A 24,378-nucleotide genomic window follows, 5' to 3' on the forward strand; every position below is an offset into this window, starting at 1 on the left:
GTTTGGATCCCGGGGTTGGGAAGATTACCTGGAGAAGGAAATGGAAGCCCACTTCAGTATTCTTGCCTGGGAAATTCCATGGACAGAGGTGTCTGGTGGGCTACAGTCCATGGGCCCGCAAAGGGTTGGACACGACTTAGTGACTAAACAACAACACAATCTTGATAAATTCTGCATATCAGAGCCCCTTTCAAGAATCCCCATTCAAATTAACCTACTTAAGAGGTTTTCAGTTTTTCTGTAAAGAAATACAGATTCACCCTCTACTGCTTCCAATAGTCCTTCAAGTGACTATTCTAGACTTTCCCCTGAAATCATTAATACATAATCCTGATGAACTGTAATTTTCAAATCATCCTGCGTGCAAATAGGGATAACAAGCTCCCTTCTGCCTTCCTATGGTGTATTCCCATGCCTAGGCACAACCAGGTGGATTTATTTCTGGAGAATGACTGTCTTCAATTTAATTAAATTTTCACAGCTTAATAGTATCTCAGGGCATTTACTTTGCATTTAAGATGAAGACCACAGATCTGTATATATTATGGAAATAGACTATAGTTCCCATTTTGACAAAGAATGTGAAAGCCCAGCCTAGTCACCAGCACTGCTGTGAGGGAGAGATGGAGTATCTCCATACATTGACATGGATGGTCTTTACCTAAGTATAAGGAGGACTTTCATTTTCATGAATGCATGCTGAATCATTTTAGTCAAGTCAAACTCTTCGTGCCCCATGAACTGTAGTCCACCAATCTCTGCTTCCCATGGGATTCTCCAGGCCAGAATACTGGAGTGGGTTGCCATTTCCTCTCCAGAGGATCTTTCTGACCCAGGGATTGAATCCATGTCTTTTACATCTCCTGCATTGGCAGGTGGGTTCTTAACCACTAGTGCAACCTGATAGATGTTCAACACCCCAAAATGTTTTAAACATCTCAGTGATTCCTGACCCAAGCATTTATCCTGAGGATATGTGTAAAGTTATAAGATTTCTTATCAACTGTGAAAAATTAGAAGCCATTTAAATGTCCAACAGTAAGATCTTAATGGGCTTCCCTGGTGGCTCAGAGGTTAAAGCGTCTGCCTCCAATGCGGGAGACCGGGGTTCAATCCCTGGGTCGGGAAGATTCCCCTGGAGAAGGAAATGGTAACCCACTCCAGTATTCTTGCCTGGAGAATCCTATGGACGGAGAAGCCTGGTAGGCTACAGTCCACGGGGTCACAAAGAGTTGGACACGACTGAGCGACGGAACGGAACAGAAGATCTTAATAAACTACAGTACATGATATACAACAGAATAAAGTTAAAAGCCATCATTTATTGAATGGTCTGCCGAACACTGTTCTGTAAGGGTTTCGTATGTGTTAACTCAATCCTCACAACAAACCTATAAGGCAATTCTATCTCCCTCTTTTTACAGATGAGCACACGAAGGCACAGAGTAGCAGAGGAAACTGCACGAGGCCTCACGGGGTGGAACAAGGATTCCAGCCTGGGAGCCTGGCTCCAGGGCCCATGCCCTGCATCTGTACTGGGCCTCAATTTCAAGAAGGATGCTCTCATTTCAGTTCAGTCGCTCAGCTGCGTCTGACTCTTTGCGACCCCCGCGTCTGACTCTTTGCGACCCCATGGGCTGCAGCACGCCAGGCCTCCCTGTCCATCACAATTCCCAGAGTTTACTCAAACTCAGGTCTATTGAGTCGGTGATGCCATTCAACCATCTCATCCTCTGTCGTCCCCTTCTCCTCCTGCCTTCAATCTTTCTCAGCATCCAGGACTTTTCCAATGAGTCAGTTCCTTGCATCACGTGGCCAAAGTATTGGCGTTTCAGCTTCAGCATCAGTCCTTCCATTGAATATTCAGGATTGATTTCCTTTAGGATGGAGTAGTTGGATCTCCTTGCAGTCCAAGGGACTCTCAAGAGCCTTCTCCAGCACCACAGGTCAAATGTCGTGAGTGCGTGCTAAGTCACTTCAGTCATGTCTAACTCTTTGCAAACCCATGAACTATAGCCTGTCAGGCTTTTCTGTCCAAGGGATTCTCTAGGCAAGAATACTGGAGTGGGTTGCCATTTCATTCTCCAGGGGATCTTCCTGACCCAGGGATACAACCCATGTCTCTTACATCTCCTGCATGGCAGGTGGTTTCTGTTTTTGTTTTTTACCACCTGGGAAGCCCTCAAGAAGAATGATTTTACTTCAAATATCCATAACTTCATAAACATATATACAAAACACAGTAACAGCAAAAATGGAATGTTCTTCACTTTAAAATCAGTAATCTTCCTTTTTGCTTTATTGCTCATCTGTATTTACTAAATTTTCCACAACAAGTATCTGATATTTTATAGTTTAAAAATAAAAATCGATGCTATTATTTTGACTGGGAAGCAAACTCCTAGAGTCAGCTCAACATGAAATGCAAACCAATACATTCCAGAAGAATGGGAGCCAGGCAGCACAAGGAGGGCTCCTCCAGGGCCCAGGGTCCAGGCCTCTGGTGGCACCCACCACCCACGGCCCAGTAAACCGGCAAGCTCTCTGCGAAGAACAGAGCTAAAGAGAGACCATCTCTTGGACCTTCCTTCAGCTAGCTTCCAAACCTCAATTTTCTCAACCCAGCCAAGTTTTATGATTACCAACAGTGACAGGAAGTCTCAAGGCCATAGACTTTTGAAAACTTAGGAAATAAGGTAAGTAATATATGGGAAGAGTTGGGACTTCACAAAGTCTGTGTGGATGCGGTCTCCTGCAAAGAGTGCACTCAATGTGTAAAGGTTAGAACTGCATACAGTCTTAGAGATAAAATTCAGGTGTCTTCATTTAGCAAAGACTGCAAGGCTCAGAGAGGTTAAGTAACTTGTACTCGGTTACCCGGACCGCCCGGGGCCAAACCAGAATTAAAAACCAACTTGTTAGTGCCTAGCCCATATTCCCTCCATGCAGCCCTAACTACCTCAGGGACTTCGGCTCAGCTGAAGAAGGGGAAAGGTACTGATTAAAAAAAAAACAGATATTTTGTGAAAGCCATTTTCTATTCACTCTTATTACACTACCAGCATTTACAAAAGAGAAGTATACCGAGTAAAACATGAGGGCCTCCCTCCACACACCATAACTCCCCCCACCAAGAAGTGATTACCACAGTCAATAATTTTGGGTGTCACCTTCCAAACCTCTTTCAATCAATGTCATACATGTATTTAGAAGTGTGATAGAACCAGTCTGAACCGGTCATTGAGAGTCAAATTTTCAGGAAAGTTGTGAGCTGGATGATAAATGCAATCATTATTAAAAATTAATTTATATAAACTTACAATTAAATTACATATTTAAAAAGATAAGTACTCAAAACTTAAAAAAGAAAAAAAAAAACTGTATCACTTCCCTTTTCATTTTTTTAAACTACGTTTTACTATTACCTACGTTCTTGGGGTTATTTACATTTATCACATCTGTGTGGTGGATAAATGAACAGTGCATTACTGATCTCTTTCCAACTTCACGTCCCATGACAACACATTGCAGAATCCACCGGAGTGGAAGTGTCTACACCAAGAAACTGACAAACACTACAAATCAGGGCCTGCCCTCCCCTCCTCCAAACAGCCAGTTTCCAAGCATTTATTGGCATACCATGATAGATGTATTTTTTCAAGTATTTTTTTCTCATCACAAATAGATATAGAAAAAAATTTAAATCTGTTAAGTGTATTTCTTTTCCCTGCAGAAAACAGAACAGAAGCAGGTGAAATATGTTGCCATGAACCTTTTTTCTAAACTATTCTTCCCTTTCTTTTCTCTCAACTACCTCCTCCCTTCTTGCTCTAGCCAGTTTTAACTAAATCCCAGTTCCTTTTAACTTCCCTCTTCAAGCATACGCTGTCTGCCCTCATCTATTCACCCCACACCGCTCAAGTCGTAAAGAGAGAAAAAGCATTTTTAAAGGTAAAGGTGAAGTTCTCCTAAGGTAATTACTTAAGAGACAACAAAACAGGAATGGCTGGGTTGGCTTTGCCATGGTCAGCACTAGATTCTGCTTACTGCAGCTCTGACCCTCCTAGGCTCCTGAGTGTCAGAGGGAAAGCAACATACTTAGTCCCTTTGTTTACGCACCAAAAGATTAGGTTTCCCCAAATTCCTAAGGAACTTCAGAAGATTAGCTTTTAGATAGGAAACTTCATAGGCTGAGCAAGCTGAGAAAAGAAAAAAGAAAAAAATCATGTCACCCTCAAGCAGTTCCATCAAGGGATGAAATTTTAAATCACATCATGTCTCACACCCATTTCTTAGTGCAAAATAAATCACTTGAACAGAGTGCAAGCCAATTTTTACTTTAAAAATGTTGTGTCCTAAGGCTGTCTTCTTGAACTTCAAAAGCACACTTTGTAATTACTCTACCTATCAAAGGAAACTCAACACTTCACCTTCAATCTTCTTCAGCTTGTGTTATCACTTTTAATTGTTAATAAACCACATTAATTTTAAACTGATTATTCTGTTTGGGAATTCAATGTTTTCAAACAGAATACACTGAATATATATAAATGAGCTTATTTACGTACATGCTAAAGTTAAATGGGGCGTTTTCTCACTACCTCTCATTGGTTTTATTTTTAGAAATTTCTGGCATTTTGGAGACACAGCAATTCTTGTCCTTCACTTTTTAAAGGAATAGTTTTCTGGGAATGAGAAAGATTTTTAAATGCCAGGGATTTTATTAGGATTTGTGTCCAAACTGATAATTTGATCCTGGCTGGTGAATCAGCTTGCAATTATTTTTAAGGAAAGTGAAGGACTAAAAAATAATTTGCCAAATTCAGGCCACGCTATCAACCTGTATAAATCATTCAGATTTATTTACATGCTTTATTTGCTTAACGAGTTTTTCCCCACCTGGAATTAACAAGCCAAGTGCTTGTTATCAACCTTCCCACCACTGTGGGCACTGGTCATGTCTATCTGACAAAAGCATTTGTTCACAAACCATATTTTTCCAGCCTGGAAAATTTCCTCTCGTGGTTACTAGCACAATGCTGAGATGGAAGCACCTCGTGATTGTGTTCACTCTGGCACCAAGCTCACAGTTCAGGAGTTCTCAGAACACCCTTCTCTCTGCTCTAACTGTACCCACGGTGCTGAGCCTCCACCTGAAGGGCGCTCTCTCTCCTCTGCCAAGCAAGCCCAGTTCCGCAGTGCCCTTCCCACTCTCCCGGGTAACACTGGCAAGCCTTCCTCCCAGTCCCATGGTGCAGGGCTAGCACCCCCACCCCCACCAACATCCCCATCATCTCTGTCAAGAGCTTTCTGGGGTGCCAGACGCTATTCTGCATGTTTTACATGTGTTAAGGAATCCTCACCACAACCTTATTAGTAAACACACTCTTATTCTCACTTTGTAGATAAGAGCCCTGAGGCTTGAGAGACCGGGGCCCGAGGTCGCCAGGCTGGTAGAAGACAGGACAGCCAATGGCTTCTCCACTGGCCATGCACCTTCGGAGGGCAGGGCAACCTCTTATCCACTCCTGCAGCACCCAGAGTGCCTGTCATAGTGCCTGGTGAGTGGTAGGGGAACATTAACTATTTATGGAAGGAATGGACTTTCCTACCATTTCGAGGTTTGTGAATCGGGAGATGTCTCCACAAGAAGATAGCCTGTGGTGGCATCGGGGAAAGAGCTCACCAAGCTGGTGGCCCTTGATGGACATGGCCTGAAGCCCAAACCTCTCCATTCCTGGGCTATGTAAGGGGAGTAACGTGATTGACTGTGTCAAGTTACACATTGATTAAGTATCACCTCCCCTTGAAAGTTACAGCAAGTAAGGGGCCACAGATGGTATTTCACATAAGTCAGTGATGGAAGCTGGAATAAGCTAGCAGAGCTGACCCTGGAGGTTGGAATTAGCCTCTCTTTCTGATTCTTTTATCATTCTACTAGCAAAATTATAATTTAAATGTATTCAATTATTTACACATACTCTATCTTGTCCCCAGAATAGTCTATATATTCCACAAATCTATAAACTGGAAATGAAAAGAAATAAGAAAACAAAACCAGGGACAATAAATGGAACTCAGAATGAATGTAATAATAAAAAAAAAGTACATAACAGAGTTGTTATATATTTGCTATGACTGCGGCAAAAGAGTGAAATGTATGTAGCCCTTTATGATGTACATTCACCAAGATGCTCACACTGGATCTTCAAAGAGGACATTCCCTAGAGCTAATGCTATTACGAGCAGGTTCCGGGTGAGGGACTGGAAGCTCAGAGAGAACAGGGAGCTTAACTGAGTTCACACAGTGAACCAAGGTCCACTTGTGAGTGGGACCGAGGCTAGCCTTGAAGTCACGAACTGATTTCGAAGTCTGTTCCGAGAGGTCTCACAACCAGCCACACCTGAACCATCTTCCCCACATGAGGGGAAATAATCAACTATAGTTGAAGTACCATAGTTATTTGTCCCCTTTGCCTACAGTTAGTATAGCACAGTAATAATAATTGAGGCTATGCGACATCTGAGTGTGGTTCTAGAACCAGCGTTTTGTGAATCTGATGGTGTGTCCTCACCCACTCCTACTGACCCGAGTCACAAGCCCTCCCTGTCACAGCTCAGGTCTAGGCAGCACTGTTTTCCTGAACCTGCTTTCTGGGTTAAGATCAGAAACCTCACCTCCACTTCTTTACTCTAAGTTCTGTGGTTAGAGAAATCTTTTGAGGAGGACTGCTGGGGGAGGGCAGTGGTCCCTGGACAGGACGGGTCGTCACTCTGCCCAGGGCACGGGGAAACCCGTGGACCAGACTCTGGTGTCCTATCATAATCCTGATACCCCTCTTCCCTCTCGTTAGATAGGAACGAAAATGTGAATCAGAGGGTCTCTGACACAGCAATCTGAAAAAAAAATGTAGAGGAGATGCTGATAAGAGAAAAAGAACGACTCACAGGCAGGTTATTTCTGGGAAGGCTGCTTCCAGAGACAGACCTGATCTTACTAGCCTCGGGGGACTCTCCTCCCTCTGCCCCTTCAGCCCTGGTGCTCGCTCCATCACTCCTGCTCCCCACATGCTAACCTCCTTTCCCAGGACAGTTCCCCAGCTGAGCAACCCTAAGGAAGGTGCTTCAGACGCTGCCTTTCCAGAAGTGTTTCTGAGCATTTGCTGCTGTTGCCAGCATCTGCAGGTTTCACCGCGGGGTACACAGGTAGACAAAGTGAAGAAACATAACACGACCCACTTAGACGTGGGATTAGCGGCAGCCAGACACACAGAGAGATAAAACTCCCTCGGCCTCCTGCAGACTTACTGCATGGAGGAGTCCAGCTGATGCGCTAGCCATCTTCCCCGAACAATAAGACACCCGAGCGCTTTCTATTCAGGGACAGGGTCACTAGTAACGCTCTGGCCCTGACTCTCCTTACGTGACCCTTTTCTGGCTGCGATAATGGACAAACATACACACTCGTAGATCCTTCTCTTCAGAAAACTGGGAGGTTGGGCGGGGAGCCCTGACATCATCTTCAGGCTATCTGGAGTCCAGCCGCTTTGTCTCTTTATAAAACTGCTGCTGAGTCACTTCAGTCGTGTCCGACTCTGTGTGACCCCACAGACGGAAGCCCACCAGGCTCCCCCGTCCCTGGGATTCTCCAGGCAAGAACACTGGAGTGGGTTGCCATTTCCTTCTCCAATGTGTGAAAGTGAAAAGTGAAAGTGAAGTCGCTCAGTCGTGCCCGACCCTTAGCGATCCCACAGACTGCAGCCTACCAGGCTCCTCCATCCATGGGATTTTCTAGGCAAGAGTACTGGAGTGGCTTGCCATTTTCTCCGCTTTATAAAACTACCTATAACCAATAAACTATGGATTTAAAAAAAAATGCTTGTGAGGGAACAGGAAATAAAATCCAAAGATATCTCAAAAAAAAAAAGGAAAAGAGACTTTGGGAAATAGTTTACTCATCTTCTTACTCAAATACCCTGATAAGATGACCACAAGATAGCAGATGACTCATTTACTGGAACAAACTTTGGAGATAATGTAGGACACCTTCATTTTACAGATGAAGAAGCAGAGGCCCAAAGAAGGTAAATGACTATCTCAAGGTCACAGCACATAGTGTTAGGGCCAGAAACTAAATGACCAAGACAGGTGGCAGGGATAGAAAAGCGGTGACAGACAGCAGTTTGAGAACCCAGGATTGCTGGGATCACTAGGCTCCTGCAGAAAGGAAAGGCATCTGCACCCTGTTGTCCCCTGCTGGCCCATACATTCCCTCCATCCCCGTGGCCTTTCCCACTGCTTCCACCCTTCCCACCCCACCCAGCCTGGGGTGGGTGCCACTTCACATTTACATCGGGGGATGCTGTCACAGATGATAAGATGCAGATTGGATGGCACAAGTCATTTGAGCCCCGTTCTACACAGTGGGTCCTTTCCACTCCAGGAGTGGGCGCAGGCGTGACTACAGCAAAAAGCGAAAGCGAAGTCGCTCAGTCGTGTCTGACTCTTTGAGACTCTGTGGATTGTAGCCCACCAGGCTCCTCAGTCCATGAATTTCCCAGGCAAGAATATTGGAGGGGGTTGCCATCTCCTTCTCCAGGGATCTTCCCAACCCAGGGATCGAACCCAGGTCTCCCGCATTGCGGGCAGATGCTTCACCATCTGAGCCACCAGGGAAGCCCCAAAGGGAGCCTGCTGCTGCTGCTGCTAAGTCGCTTCAGTCGTGTCTGACTCTGTGCAACCCCATAGACGGAAGCCCACCAGGCTCCCCTGTCCCTGGGATTCTCCAGGCAAGAACACTGGAGTGGGTTGCCATTTCCTTCTCCAATGCATGAAAGTGAAAATTGAAAATGAAGGCGCTCAGTCGTGTCTGACTCTTCGCGACCCCATGGACTGCAGCCCACCAGGCTCCTCCATCCATGGGATTTTCCAGGCAAGAGTACTGGAGTGGGGTGTTATTGCCTTAGCTGCTTTATTTATCCTTATTTATACATGTCCCCTCGCCCACCAAAAAAATAAACCTGTCACAAAAAGATCTTAAGACAGCTTATTTTTTTCAGGCTTAGGCAACAAAAGTATATGAACTTGAAGTGTTTAAATGAAAAAAAGTGCCAGAATGAAGAATGAGATCAGGATGTCATCATCCCATGGCAAACAGCAACAACACCCTCTTCACTTTGCTTACAAACACACATTGCAGAGGAACTGGAAAGAACACTACAACAAATGTTATTGACTTTTAGGGGTTTGTTTTTTAATCAATGTTATCACTTAAGAACCAGATTCCTCTTCTCTATAGTAGAGCACTTGCAACTTGAAGTAACAGTTGTCCCTTGATGACAATGCTCTAAGAAAGCCTCATCTGTTTCTAACGATCCCCTTGGAAGCCTCAAGGGAGTCCTAAAGACTGGATTCTGATTTACTCACTATTACTTAATTTACAGACATTGTTTTCTAAACTCTTCGGTGATGTTTAATACATAGTTAAGTTTTACCACAGAAATAAGACTGATCACCACGATGAGATGTATCAAAGGTGGGTAACCTTTGAATCTTCCCAAAGAGGGGGAGTGTTAGGAGCCTGGGTATGCAGACCAGCATCTAAAATCGTATGTTGAGTAACTGAACACATCTGGGAAAAGAGACTCACTGCCACTTAAAATAGCCTACTCTAGTCTCCAGCGCATCTGTGGAGCAATTAAAGAACCAAGCGCACAGTTAGAATTCAGGTCAGCACACAGCAACAATGGGGCTCTCTGATGTGAGGTCAGCTCTGGTCATTCTCATATACTCATTAAACAGGTTAATCAGCTTAGTGCAGGACACAGGACAGGAGTAACCAAAAATTTATTTGATTACCATTACCCTGAAAGCATCAGCAGACAGATCTGCTTTATTTGTTGGATGCAGTGACCACTGTTCCATTCTCAGTGCATTCTAGAGCTAAAGGTGCCATTTCTGGAATTGGGTGCTTTTTTTCTAGCTAATGAAATGTAGATATTACACTAATATCTGTTAGTATTTATTACTTTTAATTAATATATTGCAAAAATAGGTGGTCTGGTGGGTACCTTCCTTTTTCCATCCTTGCAGATTTCTCTTTCTTGGTTTACATAATAAAGCATGGGTTGAATTTGTGGATACGTGAATATGTAGCAAGTTCTTTACTTTTGTTTTCTTCGCTTGAGTTAACAAGGTGTTTTGTTGCGGTTGTTGCTTTATTTTTATTGTTTAGCTGCTGCTGAGTCTTCCTTGCTGCACACAGGGCTTCTCTAGTTGTGGGGACTGGGGCTACCCTCTAGTTGGGGCGTGCAGGCTTCTCATTGTGGTGGCTCCTCTAGTCGTGGCTCTCAGGCTCTAGAGCACTGGCTTTGGAGTTGTGGCATGGGGGTTTAGTTGCCCCAGACCAGGAATCGAACCCGGCATTAGTAGGCGAGTTCTTAACCACGGGACCACCAGGGAAGTCCCAAGAAGGTGTTAATGTGACACATTCAGTTGAGGAAACCTCATTCAAATCTCCTAAGATGACTAATGAATTACCCTTAAGGAAGACAGTTAATACAAACAACTAGTGCTACTGTGAATGCTTTAGTTGAGAGACCTGGACTTTAGGTCAACCAGGCTTGGATTCTAATGCAGCTCCCTGATCTGCAAATGCTCTTTTGTGGACTGAAGATAATGATAATAATCCTACTCTGCAGGACTGTTGTGAAGATATAAGAAAACAATGCACATAAAATGCTTAGCGCAGTGTTTGGAACACAGTAAAACTTAGTGTTAAAATGTTAGACCTGAGTGGGAGCCTAATAGTCACCTAATTGAACGCCATCTTTTTCAGAGGAGAAAAGTGAAGCTCACTGATGTTAAGTGCAGAGTTAATTAATAACATACATGTGAACTGATCAGTTAGAAAAATTATATGATCATAATAATAGATGTTGAAAGTAATTTCATGAAACCCACTACTAATTTAAAAGAAGAGAAATAAAGATGGGTATTTGCCTATTAAAATTAAAATATGGTATAAAAGCACATCATTTTTTAAAACATGGCACTGAAGAAAGAATAAACAGACTGGTGAAATGAAATACATGGCCCACCAAAAAAATTGTGTTTTTATATAATTGTCTGTGGTAATACTTGAAATTATTCTTCAAAATAGGATATAAAGAGCTAAATATTTTATAAACTAGAAAATAAAGATAAAATATAAATTGATACTTATCAGATCTGTTTAAGGAGGGTATTTAAATTTTTCAATAGTGATAAAGATTACAAAAGAAAATATCTACAGTGTAAAATTTTAATCATCTGTTTAAGAAAAATGACTAAAAGTTAAAGTAAACAAAATGAGAAATACACTTTAGCAGACTCTGATGTGAAGAGGAACTAAAAAGCCTCTTAATGAAAGTGAAAGAGGAGAGTGAAAAAGTTGGCTTGAAGCTCAACATTCAGAAAACTAACATCATGGCATCTGGTCCCATCACTTCATGGCAAATAGATGGGGAAACAGTGGAAACAGCGTTGGACTTTATTTTTGGGGGCTCCAAAATCACTGCGGATGTTCATTGCAGCCATGAAATTAAAAGATGTTTACTCCTTGGAAGTAAAGTTATGACCAACCTAGATAGTATATTAAAAAGCAGAGACATTACTTTGCCAACAAAGGTCCGTCTAGTCAAGGCTATGGTTTTTCCAGTGGTCATGTATGGATGTGAGAGTTGGACTGTGAAGAAAGCTGAGCACCGAAGAATTGATGCTTTTGTTTTTGTTTTTTTTTTTCCAGTATTCTGGGAGGTGGGTCATGGAGGATCCTGCTGTGATTTATGTCGGAGAGTGTTTTGCCTACGTTCTCCTCTAGGAGTTTTATAGTTTCTGGTCTTACATTTAGCTCTCTAATCCATTTTGAGTTTATTTTTGTGTGTGGTGTTAAGAAGTGTTCTAGTTTCATTCTTTTACAAGTGGCTGACCAGTTTTCCCAGCACCACTTGTTAAAGAGACTGTCTTTTCTCCATTTTATATTCTTGCCTCCTTTGTCAAAGATGAGGTGTCCATAGATGCGTGGATTTATCTCTGGGCTTTCTATTTTGTTCCATTGATCTATATTTCTGTCTTTATGCCAGTACCATACTGACTTGATGACTGTGGCTTTGTAGTAGAGCCTGAAGTCCGGCAGGTTAATTCCCCCAGTTCCATTCTTCTTCCTCAAGATTGCTTTGGCTATTCGAGGTTTTTTGTATTTCCATACAAATTGTGAGATTATTTGTTCTAGTTCTGTGAAAAATATCTTTCGTAGCTTGATAGGGATTGCATTGAAAGTATAAATTACTTTGGGTAGTATACTCATTTTTACAATATTTATTCTTCCAATCCATGAACATGGTATATTTCTCCATCTATTAGTGTCCTCTTTGATTGCTTTCAGTAGTATTTTATAGTTTTCTCTGTAGAAGTCTTTTGTTTCCTTAGGTAGATATATTCCTAAGTATTTAATTCTTTTCGTTGCAACAGTGAATGGAATAGTTTCCTTAATTTCTCTTTCTATTTTCTCATTATTAGTGTATAGGAATGCAAGGGATTTCTGTGTGTTGATTTTATATCCTGCAACGTTACTGTAATCATTGATTAGCTCTAGTAGTTTTCTGGTAGAGTCTCTAGGGTTTTCTGTGTAGAGGATCATGTCATCAGCGAACAGTGAAAGTTTTACTTCTTCTTTTCCAATTTTATGTCTTTTTCTGCTCTGATTGCTGTAGCCAAAACTTCCAGAACTATGTTGAATAGTAGTGGTGAGAGTGGGCACCCTTGTCTTGTTCCTGACTTTAGGGGAAATGCTTGCAGTTTTTCACCATTGAGGATAATGTTTGCTGTGGGTTTGTCATATATAGCTTTTATTATGTTGAGGTATGTCCCTTCTATTCCCACTTTCTGGAGGGTTTTTATCATGAATTGATGCTTTTGAACTGTGGTGCTGGAGAAGACTCTTGAGAGTCCCTTGGACTGCAAGGAGATCCAACCAGTCCATTCTAAAGGAGATCAATCCTGGGTGTTCATTGGAAGGACTGGTGCTAAAGCTGAAACTCCAATACTTTGGCCACCTCATGAGACAAGTTGACTCACTGGAAAAGACTCTGATGCTGGGAAGGATTGGGGGTGGGAGGAGAAGGGGACGACAGAGAATGAGATGGCTGGATGGCATCACCGACTCAATGGACATGAGTTTGAGTGAACTCCGGGAGTTGGTGATGGACAGGGAGGCCTGGCATGCTGTGATTCATAGGGTCGCCGAGAGTCGGACACGACTGAGCGACTGAACTGAACTGAACTGAACCCTTTATAATGGCACCTTTTTCCTTCCTGGAGCAGAGAAGAAATGCCCAGAGGTTCAGCAGCCATCTGGTAACCATGAGGCAATAAGTACGTTGTCAAAAGTCCATACACTAAGGATGATGTAGCAGAAAGATGAGAGGAGTCTGAATACCAAATGGTATGATTAGTTGTCATACCAGTCCTGGACTGATACCCTTAGATTTATTTTTTCATAAGACAGGCAACATCTAACTCATCTATATGCCTGAGTGGCATGTAACACGAGCCCCCAAAAGATGTTCATATTCTAATCCTTTGGAACGGTGGTTATATTACATGACAAAGAGGAAATGAGGGTACAGATGGAATGAATGTTGCAATTCTGCTAACCTTAAAACAGGGAGAGTATCCTGGATTACACAGCTGGGCCCAATGTAGTCACAAGAGTCTTTAAAAGCAGACAAGAGATCAGAACCAGAGCAGAAGATGTGATGATGGAGGCAGAAATGGGAGTTATACTACATGAGAATGACTCAACCAGCCATCACTGGCTTTGAAGATAGAGAAAAAGGTCTCAGCCAAGGAAAGTGGGCAGGCTCTAGAAGCTGGACAAGACAGGAAAAAATCCTCTCCCCTAGGGCCTCCTGGTGGTTCAGCAGTAAAGAATCAGCAAGCAATGTAGGAGACACTGGGGATGTGGGTTCACTCCCTGGTTCAGGATGATCCCCTGGAAGAGGGATGGCAACCCGCTCCAGCATTCTTGCTTGGACAATCCCATTGGCAGAGGAGGCTGGCGTGCTACTGTCATTGGGGTTGCAAAGAGTTAGACATGACTGAGCACGCATGCCATGCTAGGGCCTCGAGAAGGGAACACAGTCCTGCTAACACCTTGATTTTAGCCCAGTGAGACCCATTTTGGACCTGTAACCTCCATAACTATGAGAGAAAACACTTGCATTGTTCAAGCAACTAAGTTTGTAATAACTTATTGCAGCAATAATGGAGAACTAAAACATTTATATATACGTGAAATTTTCTAAGAGAGTAGGTCTTCAGTATTTTCATCAAGAAGAGTCATGATGTGAGACGATGGAAGTGTTATTTAACTTAACTGTGGTAATGATTTCACAGTGTATCATATATCAGATCATCATATGGCACACTTTAAATGTATGTTATTCTGTTTGTCAATTATACCTCAATAAGGCTGAGGAGCCAAAAAATACACCTGCTTTTCTGTTCCTTTCAGCCTAATTCAGTCTTAAATGATACTCTTAAATTGAAAATGGTTTATATTTTTGATATAGAAAAATCTTATATAAATCAATGAAAAACAGTAAATCTAACAATACATTTATGGAAAGACAACACATGTTAGATAAAACCTACAGGTCAGGAAGTTAAGATGCTAAGAAATAGCATGGAAATAGAGTTTTCCATAAAAATACATGAAACATTTTTAAATATCAAGAGTCATGATGTTATGATATTACATGAAGAAGCAAGACACAGAATTTATATTGTGTCAGTATGTTTCCAACTATATTTTTAAAATAAGCCTTGAAAAAAAGATTAAAAGGAAAGATTTTTCAATGGTGAGATCCAGGGTGTTTTTTTCCCTTCTTTCTATTACTTTTTTACATAAGTCACATTCAAATGGCTAGTTGTTTCACTTTATTCAGGTCTCCTTGCTAGGAAAAAGAAAATAAACTTTGCTTAAAAAATAATTACAATGCAGTATGCTATTTGTTAATAATACATGGAAGGAAATGTAAAGCTAAGGGCTGGCAGAAAGGAACGGAGAACACTGGGAGAGCATCACAGAGGAGCGGGTAACTGAGCGGAGTCTTACCCAGGACCATCAGGGGGAAAGGGTGCTCTAGACAGAGGCAGGGCCGTGTGAGCCCAGGGTGTTGCATAAGAAATAGCTGTGATGGCCATACTGCTGCCTGAGGAGGGAGCAGCACGAGATCCGGTATAAGAAGCCACACCTGAGAGGGGTTTACAACACAGACAGTAGAGGTTGACCTTGACTCTGTGGGGAAGTACTTTTTGGCAGGGAAGAGCCATGATCGTGTTTGTATTTTATAAAAGTTTTTCTGCTACAGTGTAAGAATGGACAGGGGACCCAGAGGCATGGGGATAAGTTTGTGCTATTGCAACTGTCCAGGCAAGAGGTCTAAAGTGAAGAGCAAACGAGGGAGGTAGAAAGAACAAATTCAAGAGATACCGAAAGAAGAGTCACAGAGAACTGAATCAGAGGAAGCAGTGAGGTTGACTCTCAGCGTTTATTGATCACTTTTCTACCAATTTTTTCCTAGTTTTAAAAATAAGAGCCAACATGCACACCGAAAGCCACACAAACAAATGCACACCATGCAGCTCCTTGAGTGATCACAAAGGGAACACGCCCGTGTGATCAGCATGCCACCAGTCACTTCTTGGACTGCTGAGGCCTCAAAGGACGTGATATCCACTTGCTCAGGCCAAAAACCCAGGAGCCATCTTTCATTCCTTTCTACCCTTCATATCATACATCTCAGCCATCAGCAAGTCCTGTCAGCTCTACCTTCAAAATATACTCAGAACTCAACCTTTCTCACCATCTCTGCTGTTACCAGCCAACTCCAAGCCACTGTCACTTCCAGTCTGGACTCTGGCTCAGGCTCCTGCCCATTCGCTCTCATCCCACTCCTGCTCCCCAGATCTGTTCTCCCCGCAACCATTGGCATAGTCCGTTTCACATGAGGATTGCATCCTGTCACTCTCTACAGCAGATCATCTCCACGACCCTCGTTCTTTACATAGTTTACATATGTAACTTCACCCCTCTGATTCTGGGCTCAGCTGTGTGTTTTGCAGAATAGATACGATCAAGAGGAGATTGGAAATGGCTTTCAGCATTTAGCAGTTTTTGTTTTTGCAAAATCGTCCCTGAATGGAGAACAATCCAATTTGTGGTATCGCCACGCCTCCTATCTAATGTGCCTTTCCAGATGGCCTTGCACAGTCTTGCCCTATACCAGCCATGGTCTCTGCCTCCCCGGCCCTCCTCTCTGGCCCTCAGGGTCCGAGCCAGGACCCCACCTTTCCCCTGGGCCCTTCCCGACCCACACTGGCCCATGTTGGTCTCGCCCACTCTGCTAGGTGCCTTTTAGCAATCTCCTCCCCAACTCCACATCGGCATCAGATAAAAGGGAATCTCCAGGCTCTCTCACTATGTACCTGTCTCCCTCCCCACTTCACTCTAGACTTTATTCAGCTGCGCTTTCCATCTCTGCCTTCTCCTGGAAACTGACCACTCAGCATCATCTCTGGGGCTCACTTTGAGTCCCTTACAGCCATAGTTTAGATCAAAACAATCTTCTGACTTTTTTCTCTGTCACTTACTTGGAAACAGGACAAACTTACCCAGGAGGCACAGCAGCACAGGACCTAGAGGCCCACACTGCTGCTGCTGCTGCTCAGTCGCTTCAGTCGTGTCAGACTCTGTGCGACCCCATAGACGGCAGCCCACCAGGCTCCTTCGTCCATGGGATTTTCCAGGCAAGAGTACTGGAGTGGGGTGCCATTGCCTTCTCCGAGAGGCCCACACACATTTATATAAACAAGGACTTCCCTGGTGTTCCAGTGGTTAAGACTCCATGCATCCCATGCAAGCAGCATGGGTTTTATGCCTGGTTGGGGAACTAAGATTCCACATGCCATGCGGTGCAACCAAAAAAAGAAAAATAATAATAATAAAAAAGATATAATAATGAATCCAGCCTGGATTATATTCCTCTTTGTTCCCTATGTTTGTAGAATATATATATTTTAATATTTCTTTAATGGAGAAAGAGGCCCACAAAGCGAAAAATTTCTGACAACCGAAAGTCATAATACTATCCTGGTGGTTTTTAGTATATTATCATCTTCTGTGGGCAGGAAAGTGTTTCAACTTAACTATAAATGCCTTAAAAATGAGTATTGCCTAGACTTCCCTGGCTGTCCCAATGGTTAAGACTCTGTACTTCCACTGCAGAGGGCACAGGTTCAACTCCTGGTTGGGGAAATAAGATCTCACATGCCTCATGGCATGGCCAAAAAGGAAAAAAAAGTTTAAAAAAAATATCGTTGTTGTTGTTCAGTCACTAAGTTGTATCTGACTTTTTGTAATCCGATGAATTGCAGCATGCCAGACTTCCCTGTCAGAGAAGGCAACAGCACCCCACTCCAGTACTCTTGCCTGGAAAATCCCATGGATGGAGCAGGCTGGTAGGTTGCAGTCCATGGGGTCACTATGAGTCGGACACGACTGAGCAACTTCACTTTCACTTTTCACTTTCATGCACTGGAGAAGGAAATGGCAACCCACTCCAGTGTTCCTGCCTGTAGAATCCCAGGGACGGGGGAGCCTGGTGGGCTGCCATCTATGGTGTCGCACAGAGTCGGACACGACTGAAGCGACTTAGCAGCAGCAGCAGCAGCAGACTTCCCTGTCCTTCATTGTCTCCTGGTGCTTGCTCAAACTCACGTCCACTGAATCAGTGATGCCACCTAACCATCTCATCCTCTGCCGCCCCCTTCTCCTCTTGCCCTCAATCTTTCCCAGCATCAGGGTCTTCTCCCATGAGTCTGGCCTTTTTAGCATATTCATTTTCCCTACAGAAACTTTCTTACCAGATACTTCTTTTAATTGGCTGAGCACATGCAACATGTTGCCCATAACACAGAAAGGTCATGGCTGCATTTTCTTTTCTCTATTCTAGCGTCAAAGCCACAGATGATAGACTGTGTGAGCCCCACACAGTAGCTTAATCCACATAAAGACAGTGGCGATCTCCCACTGTTGGTGGGAAGTCCACAGTCAGGTAGCATTCTCACACATTATTAGAGTCAAATGAGAGGAGGTGGCGATTCTGCTCATTCATTCATTTAGGGGAATCCTGGCTCCTCTCCTCTCACTAGTTATATGGCCTCGGTAAGTAATTTAAGCTCTTTGCTAGATTCCCGAACTGGAAACTGGGGAATAAATAAGGCACTCACTTCAGAGGGCTGTGATGAATAATAAATGAGACAATCCACTTCAAGGCCTAGAATGGTGCCTGATGAACACGCGTGAAATGGTAGCTGTCAATTAATTAGACAAAAAACTGAGTGCCAACATGTTTATTGATTGAATGGACAAACAATGAACAAACATTCAGAGTTCATGTCTCTGGGCTCTCTTTCTCGGCAGCGTTCCTCCACTAAGCACGCCAGCTGTGGGAACCCTGCATCAGTCTGACCCAGCCACATAAACCAAGCACACTGGTGCTCCCTGGCCTTTGGCGGAATGCAGGAGCTTTGAAGGTTTCTCACCTGCCAAGTGTCTGCTGGCTGAAGAGAGGACTTGTCAGTGTCCCAAGGGTGGGAGATGACTGCAACAGCCATCTAACTGGCCTCCCGTTCCCCAGCGTTGTCCCCACTTCAGGGCCTTCTCCACAAGGCCGTGGGCAGATCTTTGTGAAGGTGTGAATTAGGTCACATCACTTCTGTGATTTTCTTTTGAAAGGCCTCTCCCTGAGTTTAAACGACAAATCCTCAATAGCTGACCAAGCTCTCAGCTTTCTATCCCAGCCAGCTCTCCACTGTCTCCCTCCCCACCCCCACCCCAGTCCATACTCCAGACTTGACCTTAGTTTGTCAGTTCTCCAAGCAGCACTTTCTCTTTATCCATAGACCTCCCGCCTGCCTCGACCTAGGAGTTCCCTCTGCCTGGACTGTTTCCTCTTTTCTCTTCACTTGGCTAGCTCTCACTCCACCTGGGGAACACTCTATTCCCAGACCAGATTCCATTCTCCCACTCTGCTCTCCTGTGGCATCGAGCTCTTCCCCACCATCATTGCAGTCTGTCATAATTATCTGTTTAAAGTCTGTCTTTCCCAACAGAGTATAAGCTTGCTGGGGTCACCAGTATGCCTGCCTTGGTCTTGGGGGAATCCCGAAAGCCTCCCATGGTGCCTGGCTCATAGTGGCTCTCAACACACTGACTGAAATAATGGGTTAATAAATTAAAGAATAAAGTCCCAAAGCCGGGGGGGAAACCAAAAATGAGTCTCCAGGCCAAGCATAAATCTGCATTCACTAAAACAGAGGGGGAGCAGAGAATGAGAAGAATACACAGGTAGCGCCCCTGTGCCTCAGTTTCCCCATCTGTAACTGAGGACGCTGAAAAGCCTATCTTACAAGGCTCTTGTGAGGACTAAACAAATCAACAGGAATAAAGCACTTAGAACAGGATGTGACATATGCTGGCACTGTGCATGATTATTATTTTCATTATTCACATGGGCATTTTTCCTACATGGTGTAACTCATTCCACACAGCAAATGCGGGAGCAGCTTACTGAAGCATGCATGCACAGGAAGGGGAGTCTGAGGACTGGCGGGCAGCATGCAATGCCCCAACCTAGAGGGGCACCGAACCGGAATGGCTGAGGCTGCCCCTCCCTGAAGTGTCCTGTTATCTCCAACACGGTCCTGATGGGGAAAACTCACTGCTGCATTTTCAGCCCATCTGGAGAGCTGGGCCCAATGAGTATTCCGTCTTTATCCTTCCCAGTCCCCAAGAATAACACATCAAAGAGCATGTTTGCATCCCTACAACAGATAACAGCACTGCCATAAGCTTCAGGGGCCACGCACGCTACAGACAGAATGAATTAATAATTTCACGTATTTATAAAATATAAATTAACCCAAGAAATGTATAACTCCAAGTGAAATTCCAGCTTTTTAAAACTGAACAGAGAAAGACACTTTGAGAAATAAAAGGTTAGTAAATGTTCATCATGTGGCATCACCAAATTGGCATTTATCACATAGAACAAATCTTTCCTCTCTGATAGACAAATGTAGATATACAGAAGCATCAGTCTCTGGGGATGAGGAGGGTACAGAATCCAGACAATTGATTTATTAAATTACATTTGATTATTTGATGCCCTTTTTAATAATAAAAAAGCAAATAGTATGATCAGTAAGGATTCTGAAGGCTCTTCTGCATTTATATAAGTGCAGCAAATTACTCGTAAAAACCATGGGCATTTACCTCTGTCTTCATGTATAACATACCATGTCTGTTTGGGACCCAGTTTGCTTTGATGGTAAACAGCTCTTTTCTCTGAAACCTTGCTTTCTCTTGCTCTGCTCTGGGTTGAGAGGTTCCCTTAATAGCCAAAGTAGTTCTACCGGAAAAAGAAAAAGAAAGTAGTGAGAGAAATGTATGTATCAGACTTCTTTTTTCTCCATAATACTGTAATAATAATTTACATTCATATTCAAAGATATAAAGATCCATACACTAGCTTTGTAGAGAAGTAGTCAAAACATAAAGCAGTCCTCAATTAAATATACCATATATATTTAGTGCTATACTAAATATACCACAGCAAAGACAAAAAAAAAATGTATGAGTTTATTATCCAAAGATATAGTATACTAAAAATTATCCTTTTTCTTTCCTGGGTCCCCTGACTCCAAAACAGAACAGTATGCATATGGACGAGAATCCTGCGGATTATTTATTACTGAGATTGGGGATTATTTTGTTGCTAAATAGGCTTGAAGAGCTTCTCTGATGGCTCACTGGTAAAGAATCTGCCTGCCAGTGCAGGAGACCCGAGTTCAATCCTTGGGTCAGGAAGATCCCCTGGATGAGGGCATGGCAACTCAGTCCAGTATTCTTGCCTGGAGAATCCCATGGACAGAGGACCCTGGCAGGCTACAGTCCATGGGGTCACAAAGAATTGGACATGACTTAGTGACTAAACGACAACAAACAGGTTTGAGGAAGACTATGTTTATCTATGAGCTATTTCCAAACATTATCAACGATATTAGAAAACAGAGCAACTAAATAACTTTCTATTTTCCTCATTAACATTCTTCCACTGAAAACCTGAAATAACATTAATAATAACTGTTTACATATATAGCAGGATTTTATAACTACAGTAGAAAAAAAAAATTAAAAAAAGAAGGAATCATTAGCATCACCTCCAGGTTAAAAAAAAAAAAGGGTGAGCTGAGATGGAAGGCCTTACTATGTAAAATCAAGAATACTTTTTTCCATACTGAAAAATGGATCAAGTTTTGCTGAGGTAACACCATTGACTGAAAAACGTTAATTACAATAAATCTCCAGAAACACCCTGAGCTAGAATCTCGCCCTGTAGCTCAGGAGGACCTGTGGAGCAGATCGAGGAACTTGCCCCTGCCCCCTTTTCCCATTCTCTGGCTCTTTCTGAATGTTCCCAGGTGAACTAGAAAATTCTCCTTTGGCAGCAGAGCCTGAAAGCGGCACCCAGAAGGACCCACGGTTGCCCTTAGTGCAAGCTCCTTAAGGGTTCACAGAGCAGTGAGCCAGAGATTCACCCAGAATCAGGCCAGTGAGCTTGGCCCCTAGGCAGTGCATCCGGGTGGACACTGACACGCTGCAGCCACGCACGGAGCCACCTGAGAGAAGGGAGGAGACCCTTCCTGCTCCACACGCCTCCGCCCGCCTGGCGCACCCGAGCCAAGTCCACCCTTCCCACTACCACACCCAGGAAAACCGAGGTGCCTACAGAATCAATAGCAATGCACGGAAAGACGAGACGGTGGAACAGTGCGTGGTGTCTGTACCTCCCAGAACCCCGACCACTGAGACTTCCCCCCAGCCCTTTCCCTTCACGGTGTACCAAGTATGTGCTAATACCACGCTGTGGTCTCAAGCGATGTGCTGGATATAAAGCTTATGTGAGACCAGGGAGAACGGGAGTCAGCCAGGGATACAAGCTACCTTTCATTAGAAGTTTTACTGTACTGAGGGCTATACATACATTATCTCTGGAAGTTTCTGTGACCACTATATTCTATATAATTGACGTTCAGAGACATTAAGTAACTTGCTCAAGATCACAAAGTTGGTAAATATCTGAGCTAGCTTTGAACCCGGATTTGTAAGACCCCATGGACTTCCCTGGTGGCCCAGACGGTAAAGCGTCTGCCTACAATGCAGGAGACCTGGGTTCAATTCCTGGGTCGGGAAGATCTCCTGGAGAAGGAAACGGCAACCCACTCCAGTACCCTTGCCTGGAAAATCCAATGGACAGAGAAGCCTGGTAGTCTACAGTCCGTGGGGTCGCAAAGAGTGGTACACAACTGAGTGACTTCACTTTCACGCCTTTAACCACCGGGGGCGGGGGTGGGGAATAAGCCCATCCTGCTTATCTTTGTAGGTTAAGCAAATGTGGACAGTAAGAAAAACCCATTTATTGATTTAACAAGCAATAGTTTCATCAAAATACGGACAACAGCGTTATCAACAGCATGTGGAGGCGAGACATTAACAAAGGCACAAAGAAATGTTAGTTTGCCTTTATATTAAACACACACGTACATACACACACAATTAGGTGAGACTAATGGAACTGGCGTGCTGTGATTCATGGGGTCACGAAGAATCGGACACGACTGAGCGACAGAACTGAACTGAATGGAACAGCGCAAATACAGCAAGGCACGTGTAGGGCAGAAAGAGCATGAGTGATGTGATCACATGATCTGATTCTGTGGTCATAAGGGTTTTCCTCCAGCCATGCAAGAGCCTGCATGGTTAACCCCAGAGACTGAACAGCAAGGTTGCTGCCTCCCTCTGTGGGTTAACCAAAGAGCAGTACTACTAAGCACGAAGTGGTTTCCTGATGGGATCCCAGAACAGAAAATGACATGAATGGAAATACTAGTGAGAGCTGAGTAAAGTCTGCTGCTGCTGCTGCTAAGTCGCTTCAGTCGTGGCCGACTCTGTGCAACCCCATAGATAGCAGCCCACCAGGCTCCTCTGTCCCTGGGATTCTCCAGGCCAGAACACTGGAGTGGGTTGCCATTGCTTTCTCCAATGCACGCATGCATGCTAAGTCGCTTCAGTCGTGTCCGACTCTACGACCCTACGGACAGCAGCGCTCCAGTCTCCTCTGTCCACAGGATTCTCCAGGCAAGAATACTGGAGTAGGTTGCCATTTCCTTCTCCCAAGAGTAAAGTCTAGAGTTTAGTTAAAAGTAACGAACCAATGTTAGTTTCTATTTTGACAAATGTTCCATAGTTGTTTACAATGATTGATATTAGGGTGAACTGGGTAAAGGGAATACAAGAACATTGTACTACTTTTGAAACTTTTCTGTAAAATAAACAAGTATTGTAAAATGTAAGATTTGCTTTTAAAAAGTTAAGTAAAATTTAAATATAAAAATGAGAGAGAGAAAGACAGAATGTAATTCTAGGGACTAGAAAATTATCTGGCTGTCCTCTTACTATATCCAAAGGGGACAACTATGCAGGGTGATTCTGCAAATGTTTTTCATTTTTTATGTTACTAATAGTATCATACGGATGCAAAATCCCTGGCTGTGTATATTTAAATAAATAAGAAGATGATTCTCAAAGATCAGAAATATTTACATACGTTAAGTAAGTCAAAATCTTGCTTTGTCTGAATAACTCTCTGGGGAGCTTATCCTCTTGCTAGTAAATCATTAGCAGGAATTCTCTTTACAGGAGTGAGTGTTAAAAGAATCTGCCACTAGACATAAAAGAAGACTTGGGAAAAAACAGCAAAAAATACCATGTCCTGAGATAAAGACTTAATATACTAAAATTCAACTCTCCCTATATCAACCTGTAAACGTAATGTGCTTCCAACAAAAGGCTAACTATTTTTGTGGGGGAACTAGACAAGCTGATTTCAACAGCCATAAGCAAGCAGTAATAGCCATGAAAATCTGGAGAAAAAACAGTAATAGGAGAGAACCAACTCTACAAGATTTAAAAGTACATAAAGAAGCTACAGTTTTAAAAGCAAAGTGGTACTGACTTTGACTAGAAAACTGATCAATGACATAAAACAAAATATCCAAAAACAGAACTAAATTCCTGAAGTAATTTAATACATATAACAGTAACTTGTCAAAACATTAATGGAAAGATATATTATTTAATAAATGATGCTGAGGCAAACAGATGATGATATGTATAATACTAGTTAGGCTGGTTTTCTACCTTATACCTTC

At 43.2% G+C, this 24,378-nt stretch overlaps 1 protein-coding gene across 1 annotated transcript in view; it reads right to left on the reverse strand.

Moving 5' to 3' along the window:
• Positions 1-4,120: 4,120 nt before the first annotated feature.
• LOC148777803 (uncharacterized) overlaps positions 4,121-24,378 on the reverse strand; it is a gene marked incomplete at its 5' end in the record, with an annotated part of 41,067 nt that continues 20,809 nt past the window's right edge. The window contains 2 exons of the mRNA XM_088836118.1: positions 4,121-4,199; positions 20,404-20,516. Of these exons, the coding sequence (XP_088692244.1) occupies positions 4,170-4,199; positions 20,404-20,516 (143 nt within the window). The remainder of the gene's footprint in view (positions 4,200-20,403; positions 20,517-24,378) is intronic.

This window comes from Moschus berezovskii, chromosome 5 (assembly GCF_049115385.1).
Source record: "Moschus berezovskii isolate FMDL1 chromosome 5, NW_MosBer_1.0, whole genome shotgun sequence".
NCBI lineage: Eukaryota > Metazoa > Chordata > Mammalia > Artiodactyla > Moschidae > Moschus > Moschus berezovskii.